This window comes from Hemicordylus capensis, chromosome 5 (assembly GCF_027244095.1).
Source record: "Hemicordylus capensis ecotype Gifberg chromosome 5, rHemCap1.1.pri, whole genome shotgun sequence".
Taxonomy (NCBI): Eukaryota; Metazoa; Chordata; class Lepidosauria; order Squamata; family Cordylidae; genus Hemicordylus; species Hemicordylus capensis.
Genome location: NC_069661.1, coordinates 144,545,511 through 144,564,595, shown reverse-complemented (window position 1 = coordinate 144,564,595; position 19,085 = coordinate 144,545,511). Strand labels below are relative to the sequence as shown.

The following is a 19,085-nucleotide window of genomic DNA, read 5'->3' as shown; positions in this document are numbered from 1 at the left end:
ACCAAAGACAACCACAGGGCTCTGTGGTCACAGGAGTCGACATTGACTCAACGGCACACTTTAATATTCTTTAATATTCCTTTAATATTCAAGCATACCACCCTTCTGTACAGTCCCAGGAAGGCCACACCACATGATTTTTCTGCATCTCCATTGGCCTTGAAATTCAACCAAGACCTGCATTCTTTGTGTTCTAATTTGTTAACATTACATCCTGCAGGTTTGTGTGCCATCTGTCCATGCTGATAATTTTTCATATAGGCTCTCTGGTCGTGCATATACCACAACTCAGCTAAAATGCTCAGCAAGATTGATATAAACAGAGCATGTGTCCTGACCAATCCCTTCTCACTGGTAGAATATCCTTGGTGGCTGGGGAAAAGAACAAGTTCTTTCTTGATGCTCTGCATCTTCCATCTGTTCTTTGCCTTAATCTTTGTCTTCTTGGAAACGATTTGCTGTGTGGTTGCATCTGCTAGTCATGAAGTGCTCTATCAAACTCACAGCAGGTTTTTGATGTGGCTCATGTTGAGTAATAATATATCTGGTCATAGGAGCTTTTCATTGGCATCTGACCAATGGGTAAAACTGAGGTCGGTAAAATGAGTACCCAGAATGTTGGGGGCAATATGCTAAATCATTGTAAACCGCTTAGAGAGCTCCAGCTATAAAGCGGTATATAAATGTAAGTGCTATTGCTATTGCTATCTGACCTATTTGTGTGGTATTGACTGCTTGCATCCCAACATCCTTGAGGCAAATTACTCTTTCTGTGTTGCATACAGTACTAGGAAGGACATACAAAATTCTATTGTAGTAGCTTATTTAGAAAAAAAAATTTTTTTGAGGAGTTTGATAGGCTCCAGTACAAACCAGATAATCCTTGTTCCTCATCAGCAGAGAGACAGCGAACTTCTCACTTCAAAGAAGAAACGACAGGCAGGGGAGAAGATTATGTATACTTTGGTGTCTGTGCCACATGGAAATGACATTGCCTCTCTTTTTGAACTGGATGCTACCACTCTGCAGCGAGCTGATTGCTTGGTTCCAAGGTACTGTTGCATACATAAAATGCTAGGTGTAGATGTACACCTATATTTGTGTACAGAAGTAAAGAAAGGTCAACCTTGTGCTAGTTGTATCCTGCAGTTAATATTGATAGGCAAGCAAAAGATGTATAAAATATGACAGTGCTGCAACTGTCTGTAAAATAATTATGAAGTTAATAATGAAGATTTCAAAAGAAAGTGTCACAATGAACATAACGGGCCAGATGTTAGCTGGGAGATTAGATTATTTATTTAGGAAAACAAGCCTTTTAAATGACTAACTCTGGTTTTCAAGTCATTTTTCCCATATTGCTTTCATTTTCCTCTGAGAAACTGACCAGGGTTATCTCTACCTGGGAGCAGTTACATTCACCTATGACAGGCCTGCTCAACTTAGGCCCCACAGCTGTTTTTGGACTACAACTCTCATAATCCCCAGCCACAGTGGCCAGTAACCAGGGATTATGGGAGTTTTCCAACATCTGCAGGAGGTCCAAAGTTGAGCAACCTGGTCTATGAGAATGTCAAAACTTCAGATTTAGTAAGAATTTACTAATACGTAATCCAGGCCTGTGGTGAGTCCAGGATGGCTGCCTCAGCTGTTCCTGCTTGTACCACTACAAACTAGTTGGCACATTGTTTTCATCAAGCAGCACCAGAGCAATGAGGTAACAAAGTTAAATGGTCATTTAATGTAATAATATTGGCATACCCATTACATCCTTTGCACCGTCCATAGCACCATCATTTCTGTCTGAAAACCCTCGTCCTTATCTTAGGTTGTGTACCCCGAATCTAATTAAGCCATGATATGAAGCACACAAACATTGCAGTGAAACAATACAAAGCAAAAGGGTGGGTGAATCCAGATGCTCAAAGCTGCATTCTATAATATAACTTCCTCTCTCTTGCTTTGCTGTTCTCAGTTGGAAAATGTATCAAGAGAGGAGGGAAGAGAAGGCCAGCCAGTATATTTCTGCCTGCCCATTCTCTTCTAACCTGAACAAAAAGCTCCTTCTTTGCTCTTCCCTTCTCTGCAATCGAGAGTAAGATTGCACCCATTCTCTATGGATTACTTTACCATATGATTACTTTACCATATGATACCATACTTCTGTAATGCGCTCTACGTGGGGCTGCCTTTGTACGTAGTCCAGAAACTTCAGTTGGGTTCAGAATGCGGCAGCCAGGTTGGTCTCTGGGTCATCTCGGAGAGACCATGTTATTCCTCTGTTGATGGAGCTACACTGGCTGCCAATAGGTTTCCAGGCAAAATACAAAGTGCTAGGTATAACTTACAAAGCCCTAAACGGCTTAGGCCCTGGGTATTTAAGAGAACGTCTTCTTCAGTACAATCCCCACCGCCCATTGAGGTCATCTGAGGAGGTCCGTCTCTAATTGCCGCCAACTCGTTTGGTGGCTACACAGAGACGGGCCTTCTCCGTTGCTGCCCCAAGATTGTGGAATGCACTTCCTAATAAGATACGAGCCTCCCCATCTCTGGCAATTTTTAAGAAACTACTGAAAACGCATCTCTTTAACCAAGCTTTCTCAGCTTTTTAAAACTTGTTTTTAAATTGTTTTGGCTATTTAATTGGTGTTTTATAATGTTTTAATTGTTAATTATTATTTTATGTAGTTTATAATTTTTCTTTTGTTAGTTGATTTTAATGGTGTTTTAATGTAAACCGCCCCGAGCCTTTTGGAAGGGCGGTATAAATTTTTAAATAATAAATAATTAATAAATAAGAAATAAATAAATATGACCATATTAGCTGTTAGTCTGTGATGCATGAAGTTCACATTGCTGCAGAGTTGAACAATCTGAACTTCCTCACTGGTTAAATTGCTCTGGCTTTGATTGCTGTCCTGGAGGGCATTTCCAGCTATCTGGGGAATTCCCTGCTCCTATGTAATTGCCTAACTAAACAATTTGGGGAACATTTGTCCAGATGCAGATATAAAATCTGCATATTTCATATCTGGGAGCTGGGAATTCCCCAGGAGGTTTTACGGACAGGGCTTTTCCCCCAATCCACTCCTGATTGGAGTGTGCCAGTCCACAAATTTGCTGGATTTAACCCAACCTCCCTGCGGGCTATTGGGGACCAGGACAGACAGGGCTTTGTTTTTTGTCCAAAAGGAGGCTGTGAATTCTGGCTTAGCCTGAGTTATGTTCAGGGTAAAAAAAATCCTCTATTTCCAGCAGCTTTTGAAAAAAAAACTCCAGTGCTTCTGCTTTCTCCGAAGGTGCTGATGGCTATGCGAAGGAGGTGCTGATGGCTATGTGAATGGTCCATCTAATCCCTCGAATTAAAATGCCTCGAATCGGAAGCAAATTCGCTCTTTAGATACCCCGAGGCATAGAGCCATGTGTGAAAAACCTCCAAGTAGCTGGAAATGCCCTCCAGGGCAGCAATCAAAGCAGGAGCAATTTAACCAGTGAGGAAGTTCAGATTGTTCTGCTGGCTAGTGTTCAGTGTGTCAAGTGTACAATCAAGGTTTTTCCATATTCTTGTCACGGATGAAATGGAACATCATGGCTCTTCATGAAGTACCCACTTTGCATGTTCCTTCAGTATGTAGTGGAGGACTGGAGCATGCACCATATTGTATTATGAAATCTACTGTAGTTGTTCTATGTTTGTGTTTATATGTGCCAATATTTCTACTCCCTAACTCTTCTCTCTTTTTAAAAAACCGAGTCAGTAGGAAGTAAGCACCCTAGCTGTGTGCAGGATTGCTGCCTATTTATTCACAGTGGTTTCAGAAACAATATAGTGTGCTCAAATTACTTGTATTTCAGTTATTTAGAGCTGTTTTTTTCTGTTTGCCTTTAGGAATTCATATGTTCGACTGAGACACCTTTGTACCAATACATGGGTCACCAGTACCAGTATTCCAATAGACAAAGATGAAGAAAGGCCTGTTATGTTAAAGGTAAATATTGAGAGTAGTAAACTGGTTAAAAGGCGGCAGGGGCGCAGGCAGTCAGAGTTAAGATATAATTAATCTTTTTCTTCAACATTGTAGATTGGAACTTGCCAAACAAAAGAAGACAAGGAAGCTTTTGCTATTGTATCTGTTCCACTCTCTGAAGTTAGAGATTTGGATTTTGCCAATGATGCCAACAAAGTTTTAGCTTCAACTGTTAAGAAACTTGAGAATGGCTCAGTCACACAAAATGAAAGGAGGTCAGTGATCCTTGATTACTTACTGCCCTATTTCCTCCCATGATAGAAGGCTACCAAGCAAATTGGCTAATTAATAGACCTCTGTAATCAGGTAGCATTAACCCCTGGCACTAGCTGTAGGCCCAACTCACCCCCATGCATGACACACAATTTACCAAAGGTGCAGGGAAACCAATTGATTGGCCAGGTCAAGGTTTCTCCTGGTGATTGAAGATGCTAGAGTTTGATGAGAAGATGGGATGCTGCAGCAATTGTGAGGACACATGTCTTCTGGACCTGTCCTCTGAGAGTTGGATCTCAAGTGGTCTGGTTTTACATCCTTCTTGGCCCTTGACTGCTCTTGGTGTCAGTCCTCACATCCATCAAAACATATAGTTATGACAACTCTGATGCCACCTGTCTGGGCTTGGGTCTTCAGATGTTCTCCTTTCATCTTGTCAGCATACACAGCTTCCTGTCTTCTGCACTCCAGGACGTCAAGTTAAGTTGTCACTTTTCTTTTAATTCAAGTCTTCGGCCTTGGTGGTCAGATGCCGATTGTTAAACAGTCATCACTTTTTCTTCTGGTAGGGATGTGCACGAATGGCTCGGGCAGCCACTAGCAGGGTAGGGTGCGGTGTAGTTCCCTTAAAGCAGGTAAGGAGCTCCTTACCTGCTCATCTCCATCCCACCGCTTTTCTGGCAGTGGCACCCACTCTCCAAAAAGCAGGGTGTAGCTACGGCATTGTTTCCTGTAGCCTCCATGCAATGTTGGCACACATGTGTGCTGCCCTTACATGCAGGCCAGCCAACGCACACGGAGGTTGCAGGGATCAGCGCTACAGCTACGTGCTGTCTTTTGGAGAGCGGGCACTGCCACCAGAAAAGCGATGGGGCAGGGACAAGCAGGTAAGGAGCTTCTTACCTGCTTACTGCTCCCTGTCCCATCGAACTGGTTCAAACACCAGCACTGGTTCGGTGCTTCTCAGAAGAGGCGCCAACCCAGCACGTGCACACCCCTACTTTCTGGACCTTTGGTCACAAAGTCTATCAGTCTTTCAAAATGGGACTTTTGATGAAGGAGGCAACAATTATGCTAACTTGCTATATAGAATTACAATTATGCTACCTTACTATATAGTATACATATGCCAGGTGTCCTGAGTAAAAGACATAATATCATAAGTACAAGGTTACAGAATTAAGCTCATTATTTCTTAGTCTAATACATAAAAGTAGCTAAGAGGATATCTGAGATCCTGCTAATCTAGCATTCTTGTCACAGTTCTTCCACCCATCTGGTGTACGTGGGCGGGTCACATGTGGCAGGGAGCACACTGTAGGAGCAGGCAAGGCCAAGTCAAGCAATCAGGAGGTCAGGAGACAAAGATCAATCTATAGGGGCAGGCAGTGTTCAAGTCCAAAAACAAGCAATGGGTCAGAAGCCAGGGAAACCAAGAGCAGGAGCAGCATAGCACACATCCACAACAAAGCTGCTTCAGAAAATGGTGGAGACAAACTGAGGTTTTAAATACAGAGCCAGCACTGCAGCCACACCTGAGCCTGGAATGTCTCAAAGGGGGGTGTACCATATTTCTTAAGCTCTGGCTTCACTGCTGCAGCATAGCTGGGTGGCTGCTGGTGGGGATTGGGGTGCTTCAGGTTCATCCTCCAATTCAGAGTACACAGGCAAAGGTGTGTTGACGGGGTCAGCAGGTGCTGGTATTTCCATTGGTGAGGGTGACGGCCCCTCGAAGCTTGTCTCAGCCTGTGAGTCCTCTCAGTCAGAGTCAGGCTCAGGGGTCACAATCACTTCACCTCGAGAGCCCCTGGTTTCCAACTCAGGGGTCATGACCCATTCTTCCTGGGACTCTTCCATGTCAGACACCAGCAAGGCTATTCATACATCTTTCAGCACATTCAGTGTCTGCTGGGCTTGGTGTAGCTTAGCTAAAGTGTGCTGTTGAGTTGATGTTGACTCCTGGCGACCACAAAGCCCTGTGGTTGTCTTTGTTAGAATGCAGGAGGAGTTTACCATTGCCTCCTGCCTCACAGTATGAGATGATGCCTTTTAGCATCTTCCTACCAGTGGGGATTTGAAACGGGAACCTCTGGCATGCAAGTCAAGTCATTTCCCCACTGCGCCATTAGGTGGCATGAGCCAAGAAATTACAACAGCATCAAGGTCCTGAAAAGCAGAGATACAATATAACAGAATGGCAGAATAGCCAAGAAGTCTGGTGGTTCATATCAGGGGCATATCTGGAGGTTGAATGTGTGTACTGCAGGGACACCTAAGGGTCTGTATGCTCTGTGCACAGTCAGATTGCATCTCCCTGCAGGATCTTTGTTTGTGAGGGCTGGGCCATCCAATGTCAGGGCCAGGGGTGCAGCCACCATTGGGTGAAAGGATTCAAAGAACCCAGGCCGCCAATGGGAAAAGGCTGCTGAGCCCCGCCTTGTGGCTTGAGCTCCATAGGAGCCTAGAGCAAACTCCCCTTCCCACGCCTGGCTGAACTCTTCGCCAATTATTTCAGGCAGCTCCGACTGCCCAGTTTTCCCCTTCCTCTCCCTCTCTGGAGGGAGAGGAAGGGGAAAACGTTCTATCAGGCAGCCAACGCTGGCTGAAATGATGGGGGGAGAGCTCGTTCAGGCTCTCGGCAGCCCAGGCCACGCCCCTTTTGCATGTGAAAAGGGGGCATGGCCTGGGCGGCCAAGAGCCTGAACGGACTCTCCCCTCATAATTTCAGGCAGCGTTGGCTGCCTGATAGGACGTTTCCCCTTTTTTCTCCCTCCAGAGAGGGAGAGGAAGGGAAAAACATTCTATTGGGCAGTCGGAGCTGCCTGAAATAATTGGCGAAGAGTTTGCCCGGGCTCTCGGCAGCCTGGGCGTGGGGGGTGGAGGCTCTCGGTGCCCGGGCATAGGAGGGAGGAGTTCGCTCTGGGCTCCTCCAGAGCCCGAGCCACGCCCCTTTGCATGTGATGTCACATGCACAGGTGTATTGTAGGGGGCTGCCCAACGGGGCTGGACACAGGCCGCCGCTCGGCTGGCTCTGCACCTGGTCAGGGCTAGAGAGCCAAGTTTCACCTCACTAAAACAGTGGCCTCAAGTGTAGCACTTTACTCTCTATTAATGGATGGATGGATGGATGGATGGATGTTATTCACTTATATGGAAAAAACAAAAGGATGCACTCAAGTATATCATCTGCAAGAAGCCAAATCTGCTCTCTGCACTTGGTGGCCCATCACCATTGGGAATCTAGCCTGTTCCTATCCATACAGCTGCATCCATTCACCTGCACAGTCTCATACTGTTTCTTGGTCACAGTACATATGATGGAACTAGCTTTTATTTGTTTATAGATTCTGATAAATAAATACTGACGAGGAATATATTATTGAAAGTTAATTATTATCTTTCACTGTCCTGTATTTTTTTGAATTCAACTTAGGTTTGTAACCAAGCTGCTGGAAGACCTCATTTTTTTTGTTGCTGATGTGCCCAATAATGGTCAGGAAGTTTTGGATGTGGTAGTCACTAAGCCCAACCGGGAAAGGCAAAAGTTAATGAGGGAACAAAATATATTGGCTCAGGTACTTATTTACAGTCAATACTGTTTTATATGGAGCATGTTCTTCAATGCAGCAAGGACGTAATTGGGACATTGTGGATCTGTCTCATTATAAATATATCAAATGTTACAAATATATTTTTCACTTGATGATTCCAGCCATCGGTTCCATCCCTTACCTATTTGTACATTTTAATGCAAAAATAAAGAATAAGAATGTCTGAAATGGCACTAAATTGGAAATAATGTTCATTAACTTCAGTGGGAGATTCTTCCAAGCACTGTGATGTACATCTCTTTTTGGTTGTGACAATGTCTCCCACTACATTATTACTGTAATTCCTACATTATAACTACATTATTACTGTGGTAATATGCTAATATGTTATTGATTATGTGAACATTGTTAATGGGGGTTAACAAACATGGTTATATAGACCAACAGTGTTACAAACACTGTCAAAATATGTGTCATCTGTAGGAGTATTCCTCACTCCACGCACACATGAATAGGGTATCTGCACACTTGGAGATGATCTCTAATAGATAACAGCAGAATAACTGAAGAACGTGAAGAGTTAAGTACCAAAAATTGTGTTCTCTTATTAAAAAGTATAGAGCCCTTTCTCACAGTCAGTGTGAAGGGCTACCAGGCACGTGTGGAGGAAGACTGTTGAAACTTACCTCCCCTGCAGACAATTGTTGGGTGTGTGCTGGGAGCTTGGATTGTGCGCCCAGACAGACACCGGCTGCCCCCGGGAGGGGGGAGCGTCAGGATGCGTCATCCCAGCCCCTAGAAATCCCTTAAAGCACCGCATAAGTGCATGGTGCATTTTGGGGATCTCCCTGGCACTGACTGGGAGCCCCACAGTTTCTCAGCCCTGGTTGCAAGCAGACGGAGCTAACACACAAGCCGTTAGATCGCGGTTAAGAGCACGAGCGCACCCTTAACTTCAGCTGATTCGCAGGCTGCTTTGGTGGGTTTGCCACCGAGGCGCCGCCACAGGGATCAGGGCTGATCTGAGTGGTTCTTACATGCAGCTTAACCCAGGCTGATCATTCCTAGCCTGGGTTAGGCTGTACGTGAGAACGGTCTCATGGAGTCTGTTGTTTTGTTTTTTTAAGTCTCATCACTTGTTTACCTGAGTGGGGGGGGAATACATTTAGAGTGAAATTTGAATTTAATTCATATTAAGGTTCTTGATCTGTTCATCTTCATATATGCAGTAGTGGTATCAGGGGAACAGGAAGGTTTGCTTTGGCCCCTCCCCCACCACCTCCTTGTGTTCCCTGCTGCTACTGCCATCTTTGATCACCCACCACATTTATCCTCCTGCCACCTACCTGTTGGGAAGGTCGACAGGCATTGCTTGCACGACAGGCATCGCCTGCAGGCTTCGATGCCAGTCATGCCCTTTGCACCAACCTCAGCATGTCAATGCAAGGCTGGAATCGGAGCACGGCTGCATCGCTTCTCCCGGTTGGTGAGCAGTTCTTCACAGGTTGGGAGCCCTTGTTCCATGCTGACTGTGGCACTGAGTGGTAGATTCATTGTTTTACTTGCCTTGTTTCAAGATGGTTCTTTAATATTCTGTTCACCAAAATACCCTGATTTGCTCTCACTTTCTGTCATCACTTCAATTTTTTAAACAGATATTTGGGATCCTCAAAGCTCCATTTAAAGACAAAGCAGGAGAAGGAGCCATGCTGAGACTTGAAGATCTGGGTGACCAGAGATATGCACCATACAAATACATGTTGAGGCTTTGTTATAGAATCCTCCGTCATTCCCAGCAGGACTACAGGAAAAACCAGGTTGGTCTTTTGCTTTTCCATGTGGCTACTGAATTGTATACAATAAGCAAGTAATGAACTTGGAGTTCGTTGTTATGCTTGGAGTTTCATAGAATCCACTGGGATGAAGAAGGCCAATAAATTTGGTCTTGTGGAGTCAGAATCTTACTTTCAATGAGAATGGGGATTACTAATTCCATGACATTCAGCTGTGAGTATTTCTCATATTTTAGCCATCTTTCTTGTGTCACCCCCTCACCCTCTTCTCCTTTTTGGTGCAAAAACAATTCCCCTAGGGTGCATCTGTTAAAAACCAGTTTTGGAGCTAAGCGACAGAGACTCCTCATTGGTATAGGTGGATCAAAGATGAATGTATTTGATGTTTCATCTGAGCAGACTATTTATTTCAGCTTGTTTCCTGAAGAGGTGGACAGGTTACTTGGAGCTTTGTGGCCTACCATCTTCTTGATGAAATTTTGTCTCTTCTGGCTAATTAAATCTGTCAGAGGAGGACTGGGTGTTAGAGTATTGGAGACAGTGAAAGCATGTCATGATGCCAAAGTCAGGACCTTACCCCAGAATCAAGAAATGAGGTAGAAGACTCAGGGGATGAGACAGGGTGGAAAGTCCCCAAAGTCCAGGCTCTAGTTGGCTCCACTCTGTGGGAATACTGCCCCATAAACACACCAAGGGACTAGGAGGACCAGATGTAGCATACTCTTCACAACCAAGAATATTGCCCTCATCTTCGAACTTGCAATAGTCCCTTGAGGACCTAACAATTGAAGCAGAAGACCCCCTCAGCTCTGCTGGAGTCTGTGCTTATGAAATGGGGACAAGACTACTTTAAGTTGCAGAGCCTTGTTCCAGAGAAACGGCAGGGTCAAGCCACCCTCCCTACTCAGCAAACTGCAAACACTGCATTCCACTCAAGACCTTTGCTGGAGCAACACATTTCCTATTTTGATGTGATAGTTCAGCTTAATCTCTCCTGCTTGGAGCTGTCCAAGGTCCTAGCTTCTGAACTGCTTCTTGCTTTTCCACTGAGGCGTCTGAGATCTGGATCCCACTTAGGACTCTTGCTCTTGCCTCCGCTTAGACCTCTGTTTCACTTGAAGCTTTGATTTGGGTAATGACTTTTCCTGTGACAGGATAATTTATCCCTTAGGGAGTGAATAGTTCCTACTCCATTGGATGAGGCAATGGTTTGCCCACTTCTTACAAAACCTTCTCTGGATTAGGGCAATCTGAATAACGATTGTTCAGTTTCTAACTTACTATTCCTGGACATGATCCTTTATCAGGTGGTGGTGACTCAGCTCCAGGTAATTCAAAATGAGGCCATGTACACAAATCTGTTCCAGTATGGGTTTTGATCTGACTATGAGACAGAAGCTGCCTTGGACAGTCTATGTGGCCCTTGGGGCGAAATCCAAAGTGTGGTCCTTCACTTGCCCCCCACTATCTTTACTCTCTCCTCCCCCTTTTGCTCACTTCTCACTGCCTGCCTGCTTGCCAGGCTGTGTTCACCACAACTGCCAGAGAGAACAGGCCTGCTAAAGGGGCTGCTTGTTCTCACTGGGATTGGGGCCATGCTGGAATGGAGTTGGGGTGAATGCAACCTTGTGGCAGCATGGTGATAGCAGGGCACCACAAAGGTGCGGGCAAGTACCCTAGGGGGCAGGGGAGGCAGCAGATCCAGTGGCCTGTAGGCACCCGCATCCTGGGTACTGCATGTCCTCGTGCAATGGTGGATTGGCCACTGGGAGGGGGGAACCATCCACCTTTCAAGCTGTTTGACAGGCCACCCTGGGATTTTCTTTCAGGAATATATTGCTAAGAATTTCTGCGTTATGCAGTCCCAGATTGGCTATGACATCTTGGCAGAAGACACTATCACAGCTTTGTTGCACAACAACAGGAAACTACTAGAGAAACATATCACAGCTAAAGAAATAGAGACATTTGTGAATTTGCTCAGGAGGAATCGAGAGCCAAGGTTTGAAGCTATGATTTCTTTCTTTATATGATTTCTTTCTTTATATTTTTTCCTTCCTTATCATCTTTTTATTTATGAATTTTTATTTTGTAGTATCAAAAATCACTACTGGACTATGTACAACTAACAAAATATAAAATAGATTTGCAGCTATATTTCAGTTATGGGTACTCAGTTTCAGTTTGTGACTCCTGAGAACATGAACAAGCAAGTTGGAGCAATGCATCCTACCACCTGTTCTTTTGATCCTTTCCCAACATGGCTCATACTATCTAGCAGGGAGATTTTTGGCGAAGGTCTAGTTGATATTATAAATGCTTCTCTGAGGGAAGGTAGGATGCCTCCTTGTCTCAAGGCGGCAATTACTAGACCTCTTTTAAAGAAGCCTATGTTGGATCCCTCAGTAGGGCAATTATAGGTCCGTCTCCAACCTCTCATGGATGCTGAAGGTGATGGCTGGTGGCCCTTCAGTTCCAGGCAGTCTTGGATGAAACAAATTATCTAGACCCATTTCAAACTACTCGTAGTTTTGGGGCAGGTTATGGGGTGGAGACTGCGTCCTGAGGAAGTATGACTCCGTTAGTCCTTTTGGATCTCTCAGTGGCTTTCAGTACCATCCACCATGCCATCCTTCTGAACTGCCTGAGGGAGCTGGGTGTAGGAGGCACTGTTTTATAGTGGTTCCAGTCATACCACTTGGATGTATTTTAGGTGGTGTCCCTTGGAGACTATTGCTCTTCAAAGCAAGAGCTTTTACATGGTGTTCCTCAAGGTTCCATTATTTCTCCAGTGCTTTATATTTACATGAAATCACCAGGTCATCAGGGGATTTGGTGAGGGTGCTATACATAGATGACACCCAAATTGTTTTTCCAAATCCAGTCCTTTACTGCCCACAGGCAGGGATTTAGGGATCAGGAAATGGCATAACTTCCCTAAATCCCTGCCTGTGGGCAGTAAATGGCTGGTTGAGGGGTAATAAACTGAGGCTGACTTCAAATAAAACGGAGATGATCATAGGCGCAAGTTGTAATTCAGGAGATGGGATAGATCTGCCTGATCTGGTACGGGATCCGTTGATATGCATTAGAATGGGTTCTGCGCCTGCGCGGAAGCCTCTCGGTGTCGAGTTTTACAGCTCCTTCCAGGCGCCTGCGCCCCGCCCCACGTGACCACGTGGCTATTTAAGGCGGGAGGAAGCGCAGGCTGCTCAGTTCCTTTGCGACTGCCGTGGAAATCACTTGGTTTCTACGGCTCCTTCGCGACTGAATCCTTGGAAAAAATTCTCAGTTTTGATTCACTGGCTTTGATATTGGACTGTTTGACTATTCTACTACTACTACTATCGTTTTGACCCAGACTGAAATTACCTTGGCCTTCTTGTTCCACTGTTTGGCGAAAGATCGGACTGATTTCTGGCTTCTGACTTCGGCTTGTGAGTACCATGGAATCCCCTGTAGGAAAACGTAATTTTAAACGCTGCACAGAGTGCAAAGCTAAATTGCCCTCACAGGATTGTCACAATTTATGTCTCTTGTGCCTTGGCGAGGCCCACAAGACTGCAGCGTGCAAAATCTGCCTATCATTTTCGAAGCAAACATGGAGAAATCGCAAGTTGCGTTTGAGGGCTGCTCTATATGATGATGTCCTATCGGGGCCCTCTTCAAAATCTCCTCAGCCGCATAGCTCGAAGGACCTGGGTCCGGCCCAGTCTAAAACTTCGAAGCTTCATCCCAAGAAATCCCCTAAGTTCTTGAAAAGGCTGGGAGAAAAGATGGCGTCCGCAAATGCTCCCGCCAAAAAATCACGGCACCGAGCTTTGTCGGAATCGACACCGTCGCCGACCGCAGCGCAAGAGGTTGTGTTCGTCTCGGAATTGATGAGTATGGCGCCGAAAAAATCTACGCCACAACCTTCGCCACCTACAGAATCGACTTCGATATCGAGGTCTCCGGCTGAACCCTTGTCGATATCGAAGCCTGCTGCTAGCTCGACATCGACACCGCCTTCCATACCGACTACTGCTGAGCCGCGGTCGACATCGAGACCGGCTGCTAGTTCGACATCGACACCACCGTCCAGGCCGACAGTTACTGAGCCACGGTCGACATCGAGACCTGCTGCTACCTCGACGTCGACGCAACCGTCCATACCGGTTACGTTAGATCCAATTGCCCAATGTCCTTCGACATCGACTCCAAACATCTCGATGCCGATGGAAGAATTCCCTCCGCCTTCTCAGGCTGCAAGTGTTTCGATACCGACTACAAGAGACCTACAACCGGCGCCGACACCGATTCGCTCACCGTCGATATCGAGAGAAGAAATTCAAACTTCAGCACTGAATACCCCGGTGAATGTCACAACCGTGACTCCACGGTTTCGAGCACCCATGACTTTTACTATGTTAGAGACGGCAGAGGTTGATGCTCCACAATTAGACCCACTGATTAAAATGCTGGACTCTACTGCTACCACTCCCGCTACCTATCAGGGAAATACAACCTTCAAAGTTGGGACCACGGTACTAACAGCTGGGCAACTTGCCTCGCCAACTCCATGGCACACTTGTGGATTCAGCCATCAAGTATCGCCCTCAACAGAATCGGCCTTGCCAGGGACTGTTTCTCCTGGAGCAGGTTATGACTTCCAAGAGCACCGGACATGGAGGTCTTCCATGACAACTGCTCTACCTCTCAACAGAACATTTTCTACCGTGGGGACACAGACGAAAGTCAACACCATCTCCGTGCAAACCCAAACAAATGTTCAAAAATTCCTTGATGCGGATGCACAAACTGACCCTGCTCCTACCACACACCCGAGGAAAGCTGTATCACCATCTCGCCATTCTATTTCAGACGCAGAATCTGGTGAAAGTCACCATGGATCATCTGACTTCGAGTCCGATGGAGAAACTATTGAAGCGGACCCATCTCCTGATGTGGCTACTCCATCCCATGTGTCGCCAACGGAGGAATTAAAGGCCTACCACTGCCATGTTAAACGTACGGCGAATGCACTGGGGTTGGATCTTAGTTCACAATTGAAGACAATAGACGATCCTGTCTACAATTTCATGCGTAGATCACAGTCGGCTGAACCCGTGGCGCTTCCCCTGCTACCGATAATTTCAAACGCTGCACAGTGCGCTTGGGAAGTCCCTCACACCTCCACCCCAACGTCTAAAAGACTGGAAGGACTCTACCGAGTTCAGGAAAGAGATAACACCTACCTCTTTAAACACCCAGTCCCTAATTCGTTGGTCATCGACTGTGCCACGTCCTCCAAATCTACTCAACGTCATACTACCCCTGCAGATAAAGAAGGCAGGAAGTTAGATGTGATGGGAAGAAAATTGTATTCTACTTCCTGTTTGTCGGTCAAAGTAGCGAACTATCTAGCCTGTATGTCTAAGTACAGTTACTGTATTTGGGAAGATCTAGAAAAAGATCTGGATTCCATGACATTGGATGAAATAAAACTGAGGTTCCGGAAAACGTTACAAAAGGCAGGGGACCTTACCTGCCAACAGCTGAGTACTGCTAAGCATCCAACAGTACTGCCAACAGCTGAGTACTGCTAAGGTCTCTTCTCCGAGGAAACTGACGCCACCATGGAGAAGATGAAGAAGTCAAAATTTACTGCTAAAACCTTCACTTCTACGGTTTCACAATCCACGTCTTATGGGAATAGACAACGTACCTCGTATAGACGGGGTTCATCGTATAGACAGCAGGACCGTAGAGACTTCCGGAAAACTTACCATCAGTTTTCTAAGAGACCAACCCAACAAAAAGGGAAATTTGCGTCCAGCCAACGTAACAAACATTCGGACGGAAACAAACAGCGTCTTTGAAGTTCAAGTCAGCCCATCGTCCACAAATGGTACTTCCTTATTCTCCTGCTCCCAGAACACCAACGAGCAATGGAGTCTGGTCTACAACATCCCACAACCGGACCCACTAGCCGCCAATACAATCAGGCTGGGAAGTCATGCAAACGCATGGCGCAACATAACATCGGATCGTTGGGTCCTAAAGATCATTCAATCAGGTTATGCAATAGAATTCAAAACCATACCGAAATTCAGGAGAATTCGGTTCACATGCGCTTCACCAGCTCTTCGAGAGGAGTTGGAAGAACTCCTACTCAATAAAGCAGTAGTACCGGTACGATGGGCAAACCGCCGGGAGGGATTCTACTCTCGGTACTTCCAAATTCCAAAGAAGGACGGAGGTATTTGGCCCATCATGGACTTGCGACATCTGAACAAGTTCATTCATGTGAAAAAGTATCGGATGACGACGTTGCAGGACGTCCTACCTCTTCTACATCTGGAAAGGTGGTTTGTAACGTTGGATTTGAAGGATGCCTATTTTCACATTGGGATCCGACCTTCGTATCAAAAGTATCTACGGTTTACAGTGGGGACCTCACTGTTCCAATACAGGGTGCTGCCATTCGGCCTTTGCACAGCTCCCCGTGTCTTTACAAAGTGTATGGCAGTGGTAGTCGCCCATCTGCGGACAAGAGGTCTGAAGCTGTATCCGTATCTGGACGATTGGCTTCTATCCTCGAGGAGCAGAGAGGAGTTACTATCACAGATAACATACATGCTGAAGCTTCTCCGGGACTTGGGCATACAGGTAAACTGGAAAAAGTCGAAGCTAACGCCAGCAAAGTCCATTTCTTACATTGGAGCTCAGCTCAATGCCACAATGGGAAGGGCGTTCCTGCCAGAGGACCGGTTTCAAAGCATAACGTCCCTAGTCAGGACTTTCCAGTCCACGCGACAACAAACCGCTTGGCATGTACAACGTCTGTTGGGCCTGATGGCGTCATGCAGAACAACTGTCCGTTATACTCGCCTCAAAATGAGGAAATTGCAACTGTGGTTCCTGTCCTCCTTCAATCTACTCAGAGACAGCCCCGAGAAACTGCTGACGATTCCACTGCCTATCCTGAGGTCACTCTCTTGGTGGACCCAGTGATCGAATCTGCAAAGGGGAATTCCGTTCCACGTCCAACTCCCATCCGTATGGGTCACAACCGATGCCTCTCTCCGCGGATGGGGGGGTCACTGCAATGCCGCTACTACACAGGGCCTTTGGACGCGGAGCCAGAGTCTCCTGCACATAAACTTCTTAGAGCTGCTAGCTGTATTCCAAACCATGAAGGCCTTTCTCCCCATGTTACGGGGCAGGGTAGTCCAGTTGCAATTGGACAACACCACAGCTATAGCCTACCTCAACAGGCAAGGCGGGACAATCTCCAGATCCCTCTGTGCTCTGAGCATCCAGATCTGGCACTGGTGCATCAGGAACAGCATAACGCCAGTTGCAATTCACATAAAGGGCTCCGACAACGTGTTAGCAGACGATCTCAGCCGCTCGTTCACCAGGGAACGTCACGAGTGGGAACTGAACGACCAGTATCTTCAACAGACCTTCAGCCAATGGGGTCCACCGGAAATAGACCTGTTTGCCACTTCAGAAAATGTGAAGTGCAGACGCTTCTGCTCCAGGGCGGGACACGACCCGGACTCTCTGGGGGACGCGTTCCAGATAGACTGGTCAATGGAACGATGCTACATGTTCCCACCATTGCCACTATTGAGCAGAATCGTAGCCAATCTCCTGCATACCCCTGTGAAGTGCATCCTGATTGCCCCATGGTGGCCACGCCAGCCATGGTTTCCGCATTTACTCAGACTGAGCTCTCATACTTACAAAAGGCTACCAAATCGCCCAGACCTGCTGATTCAGGAACGCGGTCGGGTATTACACCCAGAAGTACTAACGCTTCAACTGACAGCATGGCGGATAAACTTTTGAAGAAAATCTTGCTGAACGTCCGGAAGCCATCCACTAGAAAAAACTATGCTAGCAAGTGGAGGCGTTTTTCGACTTATGCAGAAACGCATGGATTTCGGCCACGGCAGGCGTCCATACGACAAGTTCTACTGTATCTAACGGACCTTAAGGAATCAGGTCTCTCTAATGTGTCCATACGAGTACACTTGGCTGCCCTTACAGCAAAACATCCTGGGTGGGATGGCAAGACACTTTTCTCCCACCCGGCATGTAAAAATTTCCTAAAAGGACTGTCCAATCTTTACCCTCCTACACGCAAACCTATTGAACCTTGGAGCATATCTTTAGTGCTCTCTGCGCTGACAGAACCGCCGTTTGAACCAATGAACACGGCTACTCTTCATCATGTCTCCTTGAAGACATCCTTTTTAGTAGCTATCACAACGGCCCGGAGGGTTAGCGAACTGACTGCACTACGCATGGATGTCCCATATACCCGGTTTTACCCGGATAAAGTTCTTCTACGCCCGGACATCAGATTTAAGTCCAAAATAGTTTCAGAATTCCATGTCAATCAGGACATAGTCCTGCCAACTTTTTTTAGAGCCCCGTCGACACCGTTAGAGAAGGCTCTACATTCATTAGATGTCCGCAGAGCACTGCTCTACTATCTGTCAAGAACTAAACCGTTCAGAAAGTCTAAGAAGCTACTGATATCGTATAGAGGGTCTTCTAAGGGCCAAGCGCTGTCTAGGCAGCGATTGTCTCACTGGCTAGTGGATGCGATCCGCGTCACCTATTCAATTCAAGGCGTGCCGGCTCCAAAGACTATTAAAGCACATTCCACCAGAGCATATGGCACTTCTGCAGCATTTCTATCTGGAGTACCCTTCACGGAGATCTGCAAGGCAGCTACATGGTCTTCTGAAGTACCATTTGTAAAACATTATGCCATTGACCTACGGTCCGCTGCGGAGGCGAACTTTGGGAGAGGCGTTCTCAAAAGGGTGTTGCAATGAGGCACTGCTCCCTCCTCCTTCTGGAGCTTACTAAACACCCATTCTAATGCATATCAACGGATCCCGTATCAGATAAACAGGTTGCTCACCTGTAACTGATGATCTGGTAGAGATCCGTTGATATCCATTAGACCCTCCCTAACCTCCCCTCTGCAGTGCACCATAGGTTGTTACAGTGAATCTTCATGAATCTACGACTGCTTCGGCGGTCTCCAAGGAACCGAGCAGCCTGCGCTTCCTCCCGCCTTAAATAGCCACGTGGTCACGTGGGGCAGGGCGCAGGCGCCTGGAAGGAGCTGTAAAACTCGACACCGAGAGGCTTCCGCGCAGGCGCAGAACCCATTCTAATGAATATCAACGGATCTCTACCAGATCATCAGTTACAGGTGAGCAACCTGTTTTTCTAGATGGTGTTACACTCCACCAGAAGGAACAGGTTAACACTTTGGGAGCACTCATGGACCCAACCATCTCTCTGATACCTCAGGTGGAGAAGGTGGCCGGGTGTACTTTTTATCAGCTTTGGCTAATACACTAACTGTGCCCTTTCCTGTAAGAGAGTGATCTTACAATGTTGCACTTGCTGGTAACCTCCAGCAATGTACTTTATGTGGGGCTCCCTGTGTATGTAGTCCAGAAACTGCAGTTGGTGCAGAATGC

At 46.4% G+C, this 19,085-nt stretch overlaps 1 protein-coding gene across 8 annotated transcripts in view; it reads left to right on the top strand.

Moving 5' to 3' along the window:
* The window catches only part of ITPR2 (inositol 1,4,5-trisphosphate receptor type 2), a 352,451-nt gene that overhangs the window by 82,099 nt on the left and 251,267 nt on the right, over positions 1-19,085 (top strand). For 7 of the 8 annotated variants that reach the window (XM_053252992.1, XM_053252990.1, XM_053252995.1 and 4 more), the window contains 6 exons: positions 898-1,052; positions 3,890-3,989; positions 4,083-4,243; positions 7,678-7,819; positions 9,451-9,612; positions 11,418-11,590. In XM_053252992.1, coding sequence (XP_053108967.1) covers positions 898-1,052; positions 3,890-3,989; positions 4,083-4,243; positions 7,678-7,819; positions 9,451-9,612; positions 11,418-11,590 — 893 coding nt within the window. The remainder of the gene's footprint in view (positions 1-897; positions 1,053-3,889; positions 3,990-4,082; positions 4,244-7,677; positions 7,820-9,450; positions 9,613-11,417; positions 11,591-19,085) is intronic. The other variant, XM_053252991.1, reaches the window with a different exon arrangement.